Source organism: Coturnix japonica, chromosome 2 (genome assembly GCF_054131305.1).
Source record: "Coturnix japonica strain WE chromosome 2, WE-NBRP24, whole genome shotgun sequence".
Lineage (NCBI taxonomy): Eukaryota > Metazoa > Chordata > Aves > Galliformes > Phasianidae > Coturnix > Coturnix japonica.
Genome location: NC_140664.1, coordinates 10,751,636 through 10,771,343, shown reverse-complemented (window position 1 = coordinate 10,771,343; position 19,708 = coordinate 10,751,636). Strand labels below are relative to the sequence as shown.

General features: G+C 43.3%; 2 protein-coding genes across 2 annotated transcripts in view; one reads left to right on the top strand and one right to left on the bottom strand.

The window, feature by feature from the left end:
• Positions 1–2,189: 2,189 nt before the first annotated feature.
• LOC146761690 (ATPase family AAA domain-containing protein 2-like) overlaps positions 2,190–19,708 on the bottom strand; it is a 40,632-nt gene continuing 23,113 nt past the window's right edge. Inside the window, exons 2-11 of the mRNA XM_085536821.1 lie at positions 19,566–19,598; positions 16,672–16,991; positions 8,045–8,153; positions 7,731–7,846; positions 6,254–6,428; positions 5,530–5,618; positions 4,892–5,051; positions 4,019–4,107; positions 3,587–3,677; positions 2,190–3,172 (exon numbers count right to left, since the gene is read on the bottom strand). Of these exons, the coding sequence (XP_085392947.1) occupies positions 3,611–3,677; positions 4,019–4,107; positions 4,892–5,051; positions 5,530–5,618; positions 6,254–6,428; positions 7,731–7,846; positions 8,045–8,153; positions 16,672–16,991; positions 19,566–19,598 (1,158 nt within the window). The 3' untranslated portion in view covers positions 2,190–3,172; positions 3,587–3,610. The remainder of the gene's footprint in view (positions 3,173–3,586; positions 3,678–4,018; positions 4,108–4,891; positions 5,052–5,529; positions 5,619–6,253; positions 6,429–7,730; positions 7,847–8,044; positions 8,154–16,671; positions 16,992–19,565; positions 19,599–19,708) is intronic.
• NTAQ1 (N-terminal glutamine amidase 1) overlaps positions 16,767–19,708 on the top strand; it is a 35,562-nt gene continuing 32,620 nt past the window's right edge. Inside the window, exon 1 of the mRNA XM_085539347.1 lies at positions 16,767–17,072. Within this exon, the coding sequence (XP_085395473.1) occupies positions 16,790–17,072 (283 nt within the window). The 5' untranslated portion in view covers positions 16,767–16,789. The remainder of the gene's footprint in view (positions 17,073–19,708) is intronic.

Sequence of the window (19,708 nt, the reverse complement as noted above, 5' to 3'; positions counted from 1 at the left end):
CCCTGTGACCCGCTCTGCTCAGCTCTCTCAGGGCACTGTGACTTAAAATGACCATGCTGCCCACACTTGAAACACGGACCTTTCCTTTCTCCTCCCCGGTGCGAGCTGCCACCATCACTGCAGATTTGATCGCAGAGCTAACCGAAGCAGCCATCCCTTGCAACGAAGCAGCCATTCCCTGCACGGCAGTTGCCAAGCCGTCATTATGCGAGGGCGTATTCTTCTGATGATCTAGCACATATTTAATAATCTCCCCTGGGCTATTCAGAGGCCCCTAATTATCTGCTGAACGTCCAGGAGCAACTTTTGCTTGAGATGATCTATAACAACCAAAGGCTGGACCTCCCTGGGGAGGTCAGACCCTTCAATGGCACGAAACAAGCGATTTGCAAAATCAGAAAACGACTCAGAGGGCTCCTGTTTGATATCAGACCATGGGAACACAGGCTCCGCAATCTTAGCCACTGTCCGCGGAGCCTGAAGGGCTGCATTTGTAAGCGCAGTTAACTCCCCCGCTCCAAGCCCCCTTGCTTGACCCTCCGGGGACCCCACCATATCATCTGCTAAACCTTCAAGAGCAAGAGAGTATTTCTTTCAACCCGAGCTCCATGGCCTTGACCTGCATGTGCATTAGCCGGATGATTGTTATCACGAGTTGCTTCAGCTACAACAGCCTGAAGCAGTCTATTCCATTCATCATACCACAACGTGTACTGTACGGGCTCAAGAATCACCCTCATGAGACTGACCACATCATACGGCAGGAGACTTGAGGCCATGAGAGCCTCAACTGCTGACATAGTCACCGGAGAACGCAGGCCCTTGTTCTTAACTAACTCTGCAAGGCGAGTAATCGCCTTGGAATCCAGAGGGGTCCAAGCCGAACCATCCTGCTTCACAATCATCGGCAGAGCAAAAGCTGTTGTTTCCGGGTCGGCTGTCCAGAGCTCCTCCCTTGTTTGGGTCCAATCAGTGAGTGCGGGCGGGCTCCACGGGACGGGTGCCGTGGGGCCACATCCCCCTTGGGCGGGCCACATCAAATCACCACCCCCACATTCACCTTTACTATCATACGGAGCGGCACAATCCGCCCCTTTCTGGGCGTCCACACAGCAACAGGCGGGACCCGACAGCAAGGAAGTACCACCCACCCCTACACTTTTCACCGGTGGCACCACACCTCCCCCTTTCAGCTCTGGTGGCACCGCCACACCTCCCCCTTTCGGCTGTGGTGGCACCACCATGCCTCCTCCCTTTGACTCTCCCGCCGCCTCCTTGTCCCCGTTCTTATCAGGTATGCAAGCAGCACTACATTCCTCAGGGGGCTTCCCCCCCCTTCATCTCTGTAAACGTCCAATGAAGGATACAAGGCGTCAGGATAGGGGGGTGGAGGCAGGGTGTCATCCTGTTCAGGGCGGTCTTCTGGAATGTCCCTTTTCTTCTCCGAAGGTGAAGCAACAGGTGGGGCCAAGGTAGCCGGCGCCATCTTGTCTTCCACCGAATCTGCAGGAGACAAGACCCCCCCCACGGCCTCCCCCCGTTTCCAAACCCAGTATTTCTCTAGCACGTTGGTTCGCTAGGTTCTCCCACGCTGCTTTCAGCGCTTCTAAGATAAATCCCCATACTTTGAATTCCAACACTTTCCAAGTGGCCAGCGACCTCTGGGATAACACAGCCGTAATTCCATCCCATCTGCCAGGATCGTATCAATCAGACGGGGTTGTTAAAAGCCCTTCCTTCTTCAACAGCAAGAGAACTGCTGTTACCTCCCTTTTGGAAGGAGCCTGTTTCCCACAGTGAAGTTTACAAGCGTGAAGAATTACCTTAATAACAGCTTCCATGACACCTCGGCCAAACGTAGGTCTCCTGGCCGTACCCTGGCGCTTCCCCGAAGATACCTGGGGGATCCGAGATTCCGAGAGCTCTCTCTCCCACCTGATGAAGAGTGATGCGCACTCCTCTTCGACACTGGGCTTCCGCTACTCCACGATAAGTATTCACTAGGGCAACGGGATCCTGCGGCCGTAACGCAGACAACTACTTTGCTTCAAGTGTCCCAAATCACGCCTAATTACATCAATCACATCGGTCGGTCACCATTTGAAGGCTTTACAATCGTTAATGGCTTTATGATCTCTCGCCTCCAACTGAAGCAGAAGTTAGACCAATTACCAAGTGACACCAAGGCGGTAGGGTGGTAAAATTGTGATTTACTGAAGCACACACGACCTTATATAACCTACGTCCATTTTGTCTACGCCTACTGTATTACAAGTCAGTAAGATTCTTCCAGAATACGGGGAAGGGCCTGTCACATCACATCCCGATAAGATCCAAGTATTTCGCCTAATACAACATACCTGAAGGAAAAGACAACAGAAGGAAGGCAACAGAAGGGCAGGGCAATTACCAATCCCCTTTTCTGCTTCTATTTTACGAGTGCAAATGAAACTGCAACTCCACTGGGAGTAATACTAGTAGAAAATACTCCAGAAAACAGCATGTGACTCTTCAGGGATCTCCATTAATCAGGACTGGAATGAGCCTTACATTTCAGTCCTTATGTCCATGGCTAAATGTGTTAGCAACTGTCAGGAACAGGATGCTTTAGTACAGAACGTGAAGTCCTCTCCTATGTATCGAGGCCTTCAGTACTTCCACCTCACATTTCACTTTGGAATCCAGAATAAATGCTATGCTATGCATTGTATTCCAATTACTCCCATAATAAAAGCGTGCACAAGCAAATAATAGAATTCTATCACCATTATGTCTGATATGTTTGTGTACATGGACTGCACAGATCAGAAGCTTTTGCTTTGGCAAAATCATAAAGAAGTGGATCCTCTTATTATACCTGGCTGCTGGTCCTTCTTCAGTGCAAGCTCTGCATGAGGAAATACCCTTTGTAGGGCTTGTAAAATTTTCATGAGCGTATTTCCTAGAAGCAGCTGCATAATAGGTGACAGTGCTCGGCCTGGTGTACGCACAGCCCTCTGTGACGCTGGGACAATCTTCTGCATAGCCATCACAAAATCTTTTGCTTTTATTTCAATTGAATTGATATCTAGTTGCAATTTCTCACTGCTCGAGTAGATCTGGGGGTAGCGTCGGCAGAGTGCACAGAGAGCAGCCTCAGCACACAATGTTTTTATATCAGCACCGCAGTACCCTAAACAAACAAAGAATTCACTGTTACATCAGTCTCAGGCAAAACACAAGTCAAGGTCCAGGTTTCAAAGGTGCCACATTTAATGAATTTGCGACCCCAAATACAAATGGGTTAACCAAGAATTCACTGCACGGAAGGGATGATTTGTTGTGTGTCTCCCTGCCTGCTATCCAGGGCATATGAAACAGCTGGGGGAAGACGCCCCAAACCCATTCAATGTTCTGAGACAACAACAACAACAACAATAAAAAGGACGTAGATGAAAGCAGCTAATTTTGACTGCTGCGAAGGCGCATCAGCTGCCTAGTGGATTGGTTCTGCAGCAGAACACAACAGCTGGGGTACTGCTGGGTACAAGCTAAGATTCCTTACAACTTAGTCACACTCACTAACCCATTTTATTTTCAGTCTCACCAACGCATTCTGTAGCAAGCTCATCTATAAACGTGTCCAGCGGCTCAGGTTTCCAGTCACAAGTATGAATCTTGAAAATTTCTTTTCTGGCCTGGAAACAAAAAAATTGTTGCATTTTATTTTATCCTATGTTTTTTCTAACAGCAACAAGGAAGAGGGTAGATTTAGATATTAAGACAAAACTCTTCACTGTGAGGGTGGTAAGACACTAGAACAGATCCACGCAGCAAGGTTGTGGATGCCCCCTCCCTGGAGATGTTTAATACCTGTAGTATTGGGTCACAGAATTGTTTCAACTGTTGCCTCAAACAATCTTAAATTCAGGAGCACCAAGTTATAAGTTTCCAGGTTAAATTAATGAGTAATATCAAGTGGTCATCATCTCCCCTCCCACTCCCAGCAGATCCCATGTAGACACAGAAAACATAGTACCTGTGAATCTGGTCTTGCTCACTAGACCGAACAGGTGCAAGACCATCAATTTCATCAAAGAAAATAATTGCAGGTTTCATCTGGTATGCCTAGAGTGAAAAACAGTAATACTGTAAAACAGCACTACTTAAAAAGAAAATACAGAAAGACATTATGGTTGTCAAGTCACTGAAACTAGATCTCTTAGACTAAAGTCAGGGATCAAACATGTTTGTTCCTTTTAGTACGTTTAACAATAATGTTGTTATGTTGTATTTGACTTGTCTTTTTTCTTTCACCTTTAGAGTATTATCAATCGAGGCCTTGATTGAGTTATAATAGTTATGTTATTAATATAAGTAGTGTTGTTATTCTATAGGCAGTATCTTGAAATTGTTCTAACGGGGGAAATGTAGAGAGTGTTATTTACAGCTGGTTAGCTGAGAAGGGTCGTAAACACAGTGCAGCTAAAAAAGCAGCCATACCACCTGCAAGGAGAGCTAGAACAACAGGATGCCCTGTGATGGTGAGAAACTAGCCATAACAAATTATTGAGGAAGTACACTGCTTCTTTTACCTTCAAGACGAGAGAACAGTAGTTTATAGCCAATGCATATTTTCATTCCTTCCTAAACACACCAGTGATGACCAACATCCTGTGTTTCTTGACTAGTCACAGTGAAACCAAAAACAATACTGAATGAACTACTTGCTGAAACTGTCATCGTATGTATGTATATATATGTATACATACATGTATATGCAGTAGCAGATTTGCTCTGCACAGTATGAAATAGTGTCTCCAGATATCAGTCTTTCATCCAAGCTGGACAACTTTTTGCTATCAAATTGGACTTTGTCACATTAGCATTAGGGTTGGATTTACTTTCTGACCTCTTTGTTCGGGAGGCCGAAGAGAAATTCCCAGTCAAAACGTCCAGGTCTCCGTAACGCAGGATCGATGGAATCTATGCGGTTGGTCGCACCGATGACAACCACCTCCCCTCTGCAATCTAAACCATCCATGAGAGCCAGAAGCGTTGATACGATGGAGCTAATAGAAAGATAAAGTTTTTATTCACTGGTTAAATAAATTTTGTTACAATTGTTTGGCCTCAAGTTGCACCAGGGTAAGATGAGGTTGGATATCAGGAAAAACTTTACAGAAAGGGTTGTAAAGCACTGGAACAGTTTCCCCAGGGAGATGACTGAGTCACCATCACTGGAAGTGTTTAAAAACTGTTTGGATGTGGTGCTCAGGGACATAATTTAGCAGAGGGTTGTTAAGAGATAAGGTAGTATGGATAGGCTGAGATTGGACTCATTTCAAGACAGACAAAAATAGGTAAGGTAACACAGACCTTGTGCTAGTGTTGGGCCACCGAATTGTTTTCAACTGTTGCCTCAAACAATCATAAATTCAGGAGCACCAAATTATAAGTTTCCAGGTTAAATTAATGAGTAATATCAAGTGGTCATCATCTCCCCTCCCACTCCCAGCAGATCCCAGGTAGACACAGAAAACATAGTACCTGTGAATCTGGTCTTGCTTACTAGACCGAACAGCTGCAAGACCATCAATTTCCTCAAAGAAAATAATTGCAGGTCTCATCTGGTATGCCTAGATTGAAAAACAGTAATACTGTAAAACAGAACTACTTAAAAAGAAAATACAGAAAGACATTATGGCTGGCAAGTCACTGAAACTAGATCTCTTAGACTAAAGTCAGGGATCTCTACTTACTGACTTGGAGGATCTCACATAAGCAATGATAAGCATCAGTCTATGTCAACTTACTTTGACCAGGTGACAGGAACAAATCATACCAGTAGCTGTTACAGCTATTTGTCCACCATAAAGAACAGTCAGAACTTAATTGAATTACAGGTCATGGAAGCAAACCTTATGAATTGAAATAACCCTGCTTTCAGACAGCATCTGTTTCCTTCCGATCTAAAGCCATCATCTGGTCTCCTGCAGCCTTATCTACGACTGTTCTGGTGGGAGGGAATTTTTTTGGATTCAAAAGCTTTCCTCATTTAGATCTTTCCCCATTTCAAGCCCCTGATCAAGCTCCCTGACTATGGAGGCATTGAAAAAGCAAACATTGACATTCCCATTTCAGTGGGAAAAAAAAACCAACAAACAACAACCCAAATAAAGTATCCCCAGAAAAAGGATGCTTTTAATAAAGATAATCACAGAAAAATACAGTTTCAACTGGGAATAAAATATTCTGCATATTTCAATCTTACCTGCTCAAATAATAAACGAAGTTGCCTTTCGGATTCTCCAGCCCATTTGCTTAAGCAGTCCGCTCCTTTCCTCAAGAAAAAAGCCACTCTCCTGTTTCCTTGGCTACATTCATTGGCAAGAGCACGTGCAACTAGTGTCTTTCCAGTTCCTGGAGGACCATAGAATAGACATCCTCTACAATAGAAACACAATTCAGATAAGAAAAAAGACATTGTGAAATCATCCCCAGAATAAACAACTCCTCCTACTTAACCAAAACATTTCACGTATAAGACATCACAAATAGCTAAAGTTGGGTTAAGGTCCTAGCAGGTTAAAGTTCTGTGTTCCTACAACATTTCCCAAGACAACCAAACAAATGAATAATGCAGACACTTCAGATATACAAAACCTCTAGGAGGGAAGTGTATTGTCCCAAAAGGACTTGTCCAAAACTGCTAGCAGACAAACAGGTTATTAGAGCAAACTGAGGTCAAACAAGCAACTTCTGCCCAGATTGAGCGGTTAATAGATGAATCACCAACTCATTCTTTAGCTGCATACTCTTTGTTTTCACATAAGCATGGATTTGATAGCAAGACATGCTACTAAAACACTTAATTCTCTCTTAAAAAGCTTTAGGTTACAGGATTTAGTCTCCTGGCCCACTTATTGCTGGTGAAAAATGAGGAAGTCTAATGCTAAACAGAAAAGTTAATAAATAAATGAATAAATAGTTTTTATTCATTTTGCACTTCAGATGAACATGACCAGCAGCTAAAAAAACACTAAATGTGCTGCTGTTTGAATGAGAATTGCAGTGAATTAGAAGTAAGGCCCTGGAAGATTCTCTTTGCATTATTTGTAATATTTCTGAAGTTACTGAAAGTAAATAGTCTGAACTCGTGTGTCCATATACCATGACTGAGTTTTGATGACTAACAGTAGATAAGGATAATCAATAAATCTGTAATAACCCGATTTCATAATTGACAGGATTAGCTATGCAAGAAACAGCTTCTTACTTTATCACAAACACAACAAATACCACACCATTCTTGTAAATAACAAGCATTACAAGTGATATGTGAGGAATTCATAAAAGGTGAGAAAGAGAAGCAGGCTTCCAAGCAACAAATCACAAATTACACTCATTAGACAATCTAATTGATTGTCTAATCAAGCTAATCAAGCCAACCTGTACATAAAACTCATAACAGAAAACACCCCAACTCAACTTTATAATAGCAAGACTCTTTTGACGTACGTTCTCATTTTCAAACACCAGACAAGAAATCTTTATACGTGACAAGATGCTGCTTTTGTTTTAAACCTATATACGTCTACTCTGGACTCCATCCATTTTAAAGAAATTATCTTTTACTACTACTAAAACAAGCCCCCACTGTTGCCAAGAAGCCAAGAAACACATTGATAACTCGGTTGAATATTCTCCTGAAAACAGCTGACTTACAATGGACGGTTTTAATCAGTTACCTTGGAGGCTGAATTTTGAATTTCTCAAACACCTCCGGATAAAGCATTGGGAAAACGATCATTTCCTTTAAGGATGAAATGTGGTCATAAAGACCACCCACGGCATCGAATCGCACCTGAAGATCAAGTCAACAGAACACACGTTGTTAAATAAGTTAGCAACATGGATGAAGTTGTCACTAAAGATTAGATACATCAGCAGGCAGGAAATGTTCTGGGCTATTTCTAAAGTTGCTTGACATAAAACATAGCTGTAGATGCCCCATCACTACAAGCCTCTACAAGCACTGGTGCAGAGAATTAAAACCACTTACCGAACTGTCAATTTGCATTGGATCAACATCAGCCAGACTTTTTCCAATTTTCTTTCGATCCTTGCGAACTCCCTTCAGATCATCCTCCTTAAAGTTTAGTGGAAGACACCTGATTTCAATTAAGAAGAAAAAGCTGTCTTATTTCAGATGCAGCTAAAACATTTGTTTCTATGATGGCAAGCGAACATAGAAGACTTTATTAATTAAAATAAATTTCCTAAAGAGTTAATATTCATTTGAAGTCATACACTTGTTAACACCCACAAGTAAAGAATAGAAAGTGGTCATTCCAAACATTCATCTGAGACAGTGGGTTGGGTTTGTTTTATTTTTATAAAGCATTTATGGATATCCATGACAGCCAACATGGCACAAATCTGACTACAGCTTTAGAGCCACATGCAGAAATGATAAACAGACCTTCATTTTAGAAATGTAAGAACCACCAAAAGTACACTAACTGCTTTCAAAGATTTTTTGCTTCTATGTCAATAAATAAATTAATTACAGCCCAAGGAGACACTTATTTCAGTGTGGATTAACATTATGAAAGGCCTCCCACCACTGGTCATTCTCGAGTGGCTTACGTATCAGAAACCAATACCAGTCCGAAATACATCTGGCTGAAGTCAGATGTATTTCAGATACAGTCAACAGTTATTGTTTAATGTGCTTGCATTAAACATGACCACAACTTAGTAACTATACAAGACTGTAGAGAGTGTTATTTACAGCTGGTTAGCTGAGAAGGGTCTTAAACACAGTGCAGCTAAACAAGCAGCCATACCACCTGCAAGGACAGTGAGAACAACAGGATGCCCTGGGATGGTGAGAAACTAGCCATGGTTTTGTGAACTCGGCAAGGGAGTAACTTTCAGGATGATAACAACATGCTGCAAAGATACTTGGGGATAGTATGTAATTGGGAACCAACGATGAGCTCCACTTTTGCAATATGTATGAGCTAATTATCCGTATTATAAATGTACACGCAGCCAAGGAATAAACGAGAATAGCTGATCATATGTCAATGACAGGTGTGGTCGTTTGCTTTTCTCCCGCCGTTCTACAACAAATGGTGACCCTCGACGTGATCTACCAGGAAGGATCCAAGCGGCGAAGGTGTTCGGATCCTTAAGCAGCGGGGATAGCATGCGCCAGGAAAAGAAGGTGCAGGTGCTCTACGTGACCTTATAGAAGGGCCTAGCCGATACAGGCTGCCGACGTCCTTAAGACTGCAACAGCGCACTGACAAATAGGTATGGGAAGGCAAGCGGTTTATGAATTATTTCCTTGCTTTTTTAAAAAAAAAGCGTCAGCTATTTTCTTGCTTTTTTTAAAAAAAGCATCAGGTTAAGGGGACAGACTTGCAAAAGGAAATCCCTGAGTTGTTAGCGTATGGGTATGCTAAAGGGTTATTTCAGAATCCGCTATTTAGTGCATGATCTAGCCTAATGGCGTAAATTTGGAGATGCAATTTTTCAGGGAATGATAGATGAGAAGACGGCTAAGAAATGCGGGAAGTGGTGGCGTGTGGTTTATAATGATTTGCTGCAATATCAGGCAGAAAAGGAAGCGGCAGAGGAAGCTAGTGCTGTGCAGGGGAGGAATAAGAATTATAATGAATGGTCAGATCGCCCGGTGCCCCCTGCTGTGTCCACCGTAAAGTTGCCGTTGGCCGCCGAGCCTGCATTGCCGGTGGCTGCGGAGCCGAGTGCCCCGTCTCCGTCTCCCGGCACGTCTGTATCAGACGAGCCGCCTGCATCGACCATGGCGCTACAGCCGGGCCCTCGACCCCCCTTTGCAATGAGCCGCTCCCTGGGGCACAGAGTGCCCTGGCGGAGGCCGTCGCGCGGGAGCGGGGGGGGCTTGGGCTGCGCTGGCGCGGGCTTGTTTAGAGGCGGGAGACGGTGAGGCGTTGGAAGCGGTGCCACAGGCAGTGCTGCCGGGGGGTATTCGCCTAATGCTGCAGGGGGGGCACAGGCTGCTATCAGTGCTTTAGATTGGAAGTTGTTGTCACTATTGCGGTCTACGGTCAGTCAGTTTGGAGTAAAAAGTGAGCCAGCGAGACAGATACTGGATTATATCTGGAGTACTCAGGTTTTGTTGCCATCTGATTGTCGGGCTATAGCTAGGTTGATTTTTTCGCAGCACCAACAACTGCTATTTAATGCTTATTGGGAAGAGATGTGCCGACAGAGCGTTGCAATAGTTACGCAGCCCGGAGATCCCTTGTATAATGTCACCGTTGAAGAACTTCTAGGGGTGGGTCCTTTCATCCGGACGGAGTCCCAGGCTTTATTAGGACCAGTTAAATGTAGGGAGTCAATGTAATCTGGCCAGGCAGGCTATGGATAAGATCAAGGCACCAGGTGGGCTGTTGTCTTATATGGGAATCCAGCAGGGAAGAAATGAGGATTTTGGAGCGTTCATGGATAAGGTAGCTGGAGCCATAGAGAAGGCTGGAGTACCAGAGTACATGAGGGAAATAATGCTAAAACATTGTGCACTTCAGAATTGTAATGCTACAGCTCGTGGCATTCTAAGTACTTTGAGGAGTAACTGGACAATAGAGGAGGCGTTAGACAGACTATCGAGTGTGCCCACGGGGGCTCAGGCTTTCATAGTTGAGGCTATTAAAGAGCTAGGGGCAGGATTAAAGGCACACGCTGAAGCTTCTCAGAATCAAGTGTTAGCAGCTCTTGCACCCTTACAAGCGTCTGCGGTAACCAATACAGGCCCAAGCACCTCTTTTAAATGTTTCCGGTGCGGCGTTAAGGGACATTTGCGACGGAATTGCCAAGCTGTCGGTGTGTGGTGCCAGAACTGCCGCTCGGACAACCACAACACCGTCACCTGCCGTCGCCGGTCGGGAAACCTCCAGCCCAGCGCGAGAAACAACAGCGGCCGCGCTCCGACACAAGCAGCCGTTACCAGCCAACGGCCGCCTGCCGCCCCTCACACGTCGTGCGCGGCTGCGTCTGTGCAGCCCGCGTGTAACGTGGTTAAAGACACGGATGGACCGAAACCAGGGGATCGTTGTGACCCCGGTCCAGTAGATCCGGAAGGCGAATCGGACGCATTTCCTCCTGATGATACTTTGAAGGGAGCAGGAATGACAAATTTCCCTACAGCGTACTGTGATGTCTTAGAGCAGTACAGAAAAGAAACAATATTAAGGGGTGATGCTGACACGTTGCAAACCTTTCCTGTGTTGTATCAGACGAATCAGGCCCCCCGTTGGGAATCCCTGCCTTATGAGGCAGTGAAGGAGCTAAGAAAGTCAGTGAGAACATACGGAGTTCAGTCAGCCTTTACATACAATCTTTTGGTTACAAACGGTGACAGTTACGCTATGACCCCTCACGACTGGAAAACTGTGTTAAGAATGATCCTCTCTCCTACGCAATACACCGTGTTTATGACTGAATACCGGCTACATAATTTGACTGATAGCTCTTTGCCTCAAATTGGGACAAATCCATGTGGCACAGCACCTCTTCAACTGTGTCAGACAAATGTCACTCACGTTCCTGAATTTGGCTGTCTAAAATATGCACATGTAACGATAGATTCTCATTCTTCTTACAAATTTGCCACAGCACATACAGGTGAACATAGTCATGACACCCGTAAACACTAGTTATCTGCTTATGCTGCTATGGGAATCCCACATACTACAAAAACACATAATGGGTCTGTGTATACCTCTAAGGCTACTCGAACTTTCCTCCAAGAAGGGGGTGTTAAACATACTACAGCCATTGCTCATTCTCCCACTGGACAAGCTATCACTGAGCACATTTATCAAACATTGAAATCCATTCTTATTATTATTAAACAAAAAAGGGCGGATATGGGAGACACACTACAAGAAATATTATGCAAGGTTTTGCTTGTTTTGCTTGTGCTGAAGTTTTTGAAAATATTATGTAAGGTTTTGCTTGTTTTGCTTGTGCTGAAGTTTTTGAATCGTGTTCACAGAGATACAGCTTATGTGGATTGTCATTTTGAGGCTTCCCCAGTGCTAAAGGAACAGCCTATGGTTAATGTTTGGAATATGGCCACAGGACTTTGGGACTGTACCCTAGCACTGACAACTTGGGGTCATGAACATGCTCGTATTTCCACAGGGACTGGCCCTACGTGGGTTCCAGCATGATATGTTCGGTCTCATCTGAAGGCAGGAAATAGCATCCAGCCTTCATAGTAATTGTAATTGTGTGTTTCTTACTTAGTGGTCTTGCTTTGTAACCTGCTGTGTTATAGATAATATTAGTAATAGTTTGACATAGTGTGTGATTTTCTGTTTTACCAATGCAGTCTAAAGAATTAGAGTTTAAGGCACTAGCTAGGATGTTGTGTGCTTCTTCTATTTTAGTAATAGATCAGATGTGTACTAAACAGGATTTGATGTAATCAATGCTAGAACCTACAGGAATAGCTCTTTTAATGTTTTAGTACTGTTTGGTTATGATGTTATTAGCCTATTAATTAGCTTTTCTTAATTTGCAAAGACAAAACCTGGAAAGGAATCTCAAAGAGATGACCCTGTATCATAGAATAGATACCTCTCTTACATCCAACTAATTGGGATTTTTAAAATATAACCATGCATCATTTTAGACAAAAGCGCATGCTACTACAGCTAAATTTGATAGTTTATTCTGTTTTCCAAGCAGGTGTTCCACTTGGGCTCTATATCACACACTGGCCACGCGGATATGGTGAACAACTGGAAGAAATCCTTCAGACCCTGAATGCAGGAGAGAATCTGTGATGGGTGAGAGAGGAAATGTGCACCTTGAAGCAGGGGACGCCCTGCTGGCACTACCTATTGCATCCACCACCAACATGGTTTGCTGTTTCTTAAGGGTCAATAAGTAATAATGCCCCTAGCGATACTTTAGTACATTTGTCCTCTAAAATTGGTTCTGTTTGACATGCTATTCCATTAAATTGTGCGATCATTAATCAATTATTAGCCTGGATAACTCAGTTGGTAGAGCATGGTTATGAACATCTTAAAAGCATTTATTGCACAAATTTTAGTGGTCACTAAAAATCAATGTATCAGAGTTTATGAAAAATGAAGACTTTTCCTGATCAGTTACAGATTAACACAATGGGACCCTCACGGATTGATTTTCAGGTTGCAGAAACTTAGGTTGCAGTACAAACACGTTTGTTCTTTTTATTAGGTTTAACAATAATGTTGTTATGTTGTATTTGACTTGTCTTTTTTCTTTCACTTTTAGAGTATTATCAATCGAGGCCTTGATTGAGTTATAATAGTTATGTTATTAATATAAGTAGTGTTGTTATTCTATAGGCAGTATCTTGAAATTGTTGTAATACAAGAAGAATTTTATGGAGCAGCAGCCATGGATCAAGATAAGGAGTTCACAGAGCAGCTATGAAGCAGGATAAACAGCATGAGAACTAATTGAACAAACAAACTGAATTCCTTGTGAAATATGATTAGTCAGTCGGTAAACCAAGCCTTTTCAGCCTAAAAGAAAACGGGGGAAATGTAGACAGTGTTATTTACAGCTATTTAGCTGAGAAGGGTCGTAAACACAGTGCAGCTAAAAAAGCAGCCATACCACCTGCAAGGACAACTAGAACAACAGGATGCCCTGTGATGGTGAGAAAATAGCTATAACAAATTGTTGAGGATGTACACTGCTTCTTTTACCTTCAAGACGAGAGAACAGTAGTTTATAGCCAATGCATATTTTCATTCCTTCCTAAACACACCAGTGATGACCAACATCCTGTGTTTCTTGACTAGTCACAGGGAAACCAAAAACAATACTGAATGAACTACTTGGTGAAACTGTCATCGTATGTATGTATATATAGATATACATACATATATCTGCAGCAGCAGATATGCTCTACACAGTATGAAATAGTGTCTCCAGATATCAGTCTTTCATCCAAGCTGGACAACTTTTTGCTATCAAATTGGACTTTGTCACATTAGCATTAGGGTTGGATTTACTTTCTGACCTCTTTGTTCGGGAGGCCGAAGAGAAATTCCCAGTCAAAACGTCCAGGTCTCCGTAACGCAGGATCTATTGAATCGAGGCGGTTGGTCGCACCAATGATGACAACCTCCCCTCTGCTCTCTAAACCATCCATGAGAGCCAGAAGTGTTGATACGATGGAGCTAATAGAAAGATAAAGTTTTTATTCACTGGTTAAATAAATTTTGTTACAATTGTTTGGCCTCAAGTTGCACCAGGGTAAGATGAGGTTGGATATCAGGAAAAACATTACAGAAAGGGTTGTAAAGCACTGGAACAGTTTCCCCAGGGAGATGACTGAGTCACCATCACTGGAAGTGTTTAAAAACTGTTTGGATGTGGTGCTCAGGGACATAATTTAGCAGAGGGTTGTTAAGAGATAAGGTAGTATGGACAGGCTGAGATTGGACTCATTTCAAGACAGACAAAAATAGGTAAGGTAACACAGACCTTGTGCTAGTGTTGGGCCACTGAATTGTTTTCAACTGTTGCCTCAAACAATCTTAAATCCAGGAGCACCAAATTATAAGTTTCCAGGTTAAATTAATGAGTAATATCAAGTGGTCATCATCTCCCCTCCCACTCCCAGCAGATCCCATGTAGACACGGAAAACATAGTACCTGTGAATCTGGTCTTGCTTACTAGACCGAACAGCTGCAAGACCATCAATTTCATCAAAGAAAATAACTGCAGGTCTCATCTGGTATGCCTAGATTGAAAAACAGTAATACTGTAAAACAGAACTACTTAAAAAGAAAATACAGAAAGACATTATGGCTGGCAAGTCACTGAAACTAGATCTCTTAGACTAAAGTCAGGGATCTCTACTTACTGACTTGGAGGATCTCACATAAGCAATGGAAAGCATCAGTCTATGTCAACCTACTTTGACCAGGTGACAGGAACAAATCATACCAGTAGCTGTTACAGCTATTTGGCCACCATAAAGAACAGTCAGAACTTAATTCAATTACAGGTCATGGAAGCAAACATTATGAATTTAAATAACTCTGCTTTCAGACAGCATCTGTTTCTGTCTGATCTAAAGCCATCATCTGGTCTCCTGCAGCCTTATCTACGACTGTTCTGGTGGGAGGGAATTTTTTTGGATTCAAAAGCTTTCCTCATTTAGATCTTTCCCCATTTCAAGCCCCTGATCAAGCTCCCTGACTATGGAGGCATTGAAAAAGCAAACATTGACATTCCCATTTCAGTGGGGAAAAAAAACCAAAAAACAACAACCCAAATAAAGTATCCCCAGAAAAAGGATGCTTTTAATAAAGATAATCACAGAAAAATACAGTTTCAACTGGGAATAAAATATTCTGCATATTTCAATCTTACCTGCTCAAATAATAAACGAAGTTGCCTTTCGGATTCTCCAGCCCATTTGCTTAAGCAGTCCGCACCTTTCCTCATGAAAAAAGCCACTCTTTTGTTTCCTAGACTACATTCATTGGCAAGAGCTCGTGCAACAAGAGTCTTTCCATTTCCTGGTGGACCATAGAATAGACATCCTCTGCAATAAAAACACAATTCAGATAAGAAAAAAGACATTGTGAAGAGAAACTATTTACAACCATCATCCCCAGAATAAACAACTCCTCCTACTCCCTTCAGATCAACCTCCTTAAAGTTTAGTGGAAGACACCTGATTTCAATTAAGAAGAAAAAGCTGTCTTATTTCAGATCCAGCTAAAACATTTGTTTCTATGATGGCAAGTGAACACAGAAGACTTTATTAATTAAAATAAATTTCCTAAAGAGTTAATATTCTTTTGAAGTCATACACTTATTAACACCCACAATTAAAGAATAGAAAGTGGTCATTCCAAACACTCATCTGAGACAGTGGGTTGGGTTTGTTTTATTTTTATAAAGCATTTATGGATATCCATGACAGCCAACATGGCACAAATCTGACTACAGCTTTAGAGCCACATGCAGAAATGATAAACGGACCTTCATTTTAGAAATGTAAGAACCACCAAAAGTACACTAACTGCTTTCAAAGATTTTTTGCTTCTATGTCAATAAATAAGTTAATTACAGCCCAAGGAGACACTTATTTCAGTGTGGATTAACATTATGAAAGGCCTCCACTAGAAGATCATCTAGTCCATCCAATACTTCCCGGCTAAATCATATTCCTCAGCACCACATCCAAACGTTTCTTGAACACTCCCACGGTCGGTGACTCCACCACCTCCCTGGGCAGTGCATTCCAGTGCCTGACTACCCTTTCCGAGAAGTAATACTTCCTAATGTCCAGCCCGAATCTCCCCTGGCGCAGCTTAAAACCATTCCCTCTAGTTCTATCCCTGATTACACGAGAGAAGAGGCCAACCCCCAGCTCACTACAACCTCCCTTCAGGAAGTTATAGAGAGCAATAAGGTCTCCCCTGTCCCCCTCGGGACAGACGGGAAGCGGAGGGAGCGAGGCGGTCAGAGCTCGCACAGCGCTCGGGGCCCGCTCCCCCACAGCTCCGGTGGCCAAAGGGCTCCGCGCTCCATCCAGCGCTGACCCCGTCTCGCTCTGTACGGGGGGCTCCGTTCCCGCCCGTCCCCCCGCCCCGCCGCCACGCACTACTTACAGCCAATCTCCCCCTCCTCTCAGCCCTGGTGGCGGTCGAGGCGCCGTGCGAACGCCTCCAGGTGCGGCGGATGCTGAGCGCGGTGGGCTGCAGGGAAACGAACTCGGAGCTGGAGTCCATGATGGCGAAGGGCGGCCCGCGGCGGGCGTCGGTGCAGCGCAAGACCACCATGGTGGCGGGATCCCTCCGCGGCCACCGCTTCCCGACACCTTCTCCAGCCCCACGCCGCCCGAGCCGGCCCCACCACGGGCACGGTGCCGCCCCGCTCCCCGCCTTCTCAGCCCGGCTGGCTTCGCTCCGCCCGCGGCCTCCTTTTTATCCTAGCACGAGTCCCAGCCCGCCTGGATGGCGGAAATCTGGAGGATTTCTATGCTGTTTTCATATCCAACGACAGGAGGATGCTGAGCGGGTTGCGGTCTTAATGTGCTGGAGGCTGTGAAGCCCTGTCTGGGTGCTCGCCCTCACCCTCACACCACAGCCTTTAAACCACTGCCCAGCACAGGGATGTGTCCCCTGGCATTTCAACCCTGACGTGCTTGTTAGACGTGCTTGGGGTTAAGGAAAGAAGCGTGAATAGGTGATGGAGAAACTTTGCCCTGTAAACTGGAAGATGAGAAGAACGATGAGATAGTATGGTTCAGAACAGTATCACATGCTCCTAAGAGATAGGAACGAGCAGAAATGTGGTGGCTGCAGCAGTGAGAGGTGATGCAGTGGATCACTGAGATTCGTCTGTGCGGAGCTGGAGTGTTTCATTTCGAATCACTTAACTTTCAGATTCCACTCTGGAAACAGAAATCAGGGCATGGAGACGAACCTGTTGTCTGGGTAAGGATTTCTGTTTTCTTTCTTTTTTTGGTATTTAAGTGCATGTTGATAGTTGACATCTGCTTAATCGGATGTAGGCAGTGTTATCCATCTTTCCTGTAACATCTGCATATCTGTAAAACTTTTTCACTGTGCAGACAGGTGACTACTGGCACAGGTTGCCCAGAGGCTGCCCTGTGCTCACATCCCATTCGGTGCCCATAAACATTCAGCAAGCATCCATCAATGCCAGAGTGCCATGTGTTCCACATGGAGGAATTCAGTTCCACACCTTCACTTCATCCACAGTTCCATATCAGACACCATTATTGCCCCTCTGCTGCCATCTGTCACACGACAAAATGTATCAGAATAGCGGTGGGCAGCTTCAGCATCCACAGCTCTACCACCACCATCTGCCCCTAATAGGCCAACATTATAAAAAATAGGAGGCATGACTTTCAGAGCAGCCCTTGTATTTCTTCTGTCACTGTTTGCAGCTTTGGCTCAGATGCTACATGGGATTGATTCACCAAGAGAGGAAAACCAGAATGTGGCTAACGAGAATTTGAAGATAAGACTGGGGATTGCTATATCTCCATTACAAAGACTCTCCCAAGTCTCTAAGTGGATGAGAGCAAACCACACGCACACCCCAATCAAATCTGTGATACTAACCAAGCTGCAGAACAAGTCATGGAAAAGCAAAGTTTGACCCCGTTATTACATTTCCAATGTAACAGACGTTAAGGTGAATTTTTAATGTATGCTTTTCTTCCTCCTTCATTTGCCATTGCCACATCAGCAATATACCATACACAAGGTAAGCCACTCACATAAAGCTCTTCTTTTAAAGTCTTCAGACTCGTGCTGTTTATTAAGAACTTTAATGAATAGAAACAAATGGACATTCATTTCTCATCAATACTCATCCAAACAAATGCAGATGAAAAAATAATCCCATGCAGATTAGAAATGCTGGGACATGCTAATAAGAAACAAGAACACGTACATAAGAAAACACGCTCAGGGATGGCTCCGTTAGGTATTCAGTACCATACCAGCAACAGATACTGCTACATACTTCGTCATTATGTAATTAGGCTAATGTAAAAAATGGTCACGTTTTCTCCACTATCAGAGTCTTGCTCTGATATTACTTACATATATTCTCAGTGAAATATAGTTAATTTTAAGAAATAGACAAATAGAATTCTCTCTTTGTCACTTAAGAAAATTATTTACAAATTTGATTCAACTATAAGGCACCATGCGTGCAACTAATAATTTACATTAAATTAATAAATATTAAAATACTGCTTTCCAGTATAAAGATTGTCACTGTTAGAAGCGAGACCAGGCATCGCGTTAGGAAGTTTCGATAGCAAACCTGACCCTGCCTCGAGTTGGGATTTTCATGGTTGAAAATACACCACAGAAAAAAAATCTTCATGGTGGAATTTTCTCCCACATTCTTTCTTTAGGTCGTTAATTCCAGGACAGCAGCTTGAGATGCTGTCAGGCAATTAAGCACAACATCTCTGAACTGCATTAAGAGTTTCCTAAAGGAATTAGATTTAATATGTCAGAATCAGAGTTGTTTTAAAACCCCTTACAAACCATGCTGTACAATAGATACCACCAGAGATTTCTGCTGAAAAGAAATACATATCTGGGAAAGGATGATAAAAGTTTATCAATTCATCCGTTGTTTTCTTTTATGAAGAGGCACCGGAAGAATCTTGGAAGACATTCGCGTCTACACTGTGACAAAGGCACTGAGTGCAGCTCTTCACAAACCACACGACGCAAGGATAAGGTGCTGCTATTGGAGAGGACAGCTGAACGCACTGATCTCAAAAGACTGTATTCCTCCTGTCCGAGCTCACTGTTCATCACAGAACGTCAACAAATACAGGGAAAGAATACAAAATAAAAGCCTTTAAAAAGAGTTTCTGAATTTTAAAAAAATATTTTAAGATAAATTTGTTTTATATAAGTAATGAAATAAACACAAAAACAACAGAAGAATGTGCAATGAAAACAATTCAGCAGAACTGAAATCTACAGCGTGTCGCAGATCTTACTTGCGCTAAGGCTTTAACTTCTTTCTTGATATCCTAGGAAGAAAAAAAATAGAAAAAATACTATTAGTCAGCAGAAATAAAACTGATAAACACTTTCTACTTTTCCACAAAATGAATAAAGAATTCATAATGACATCTAATCG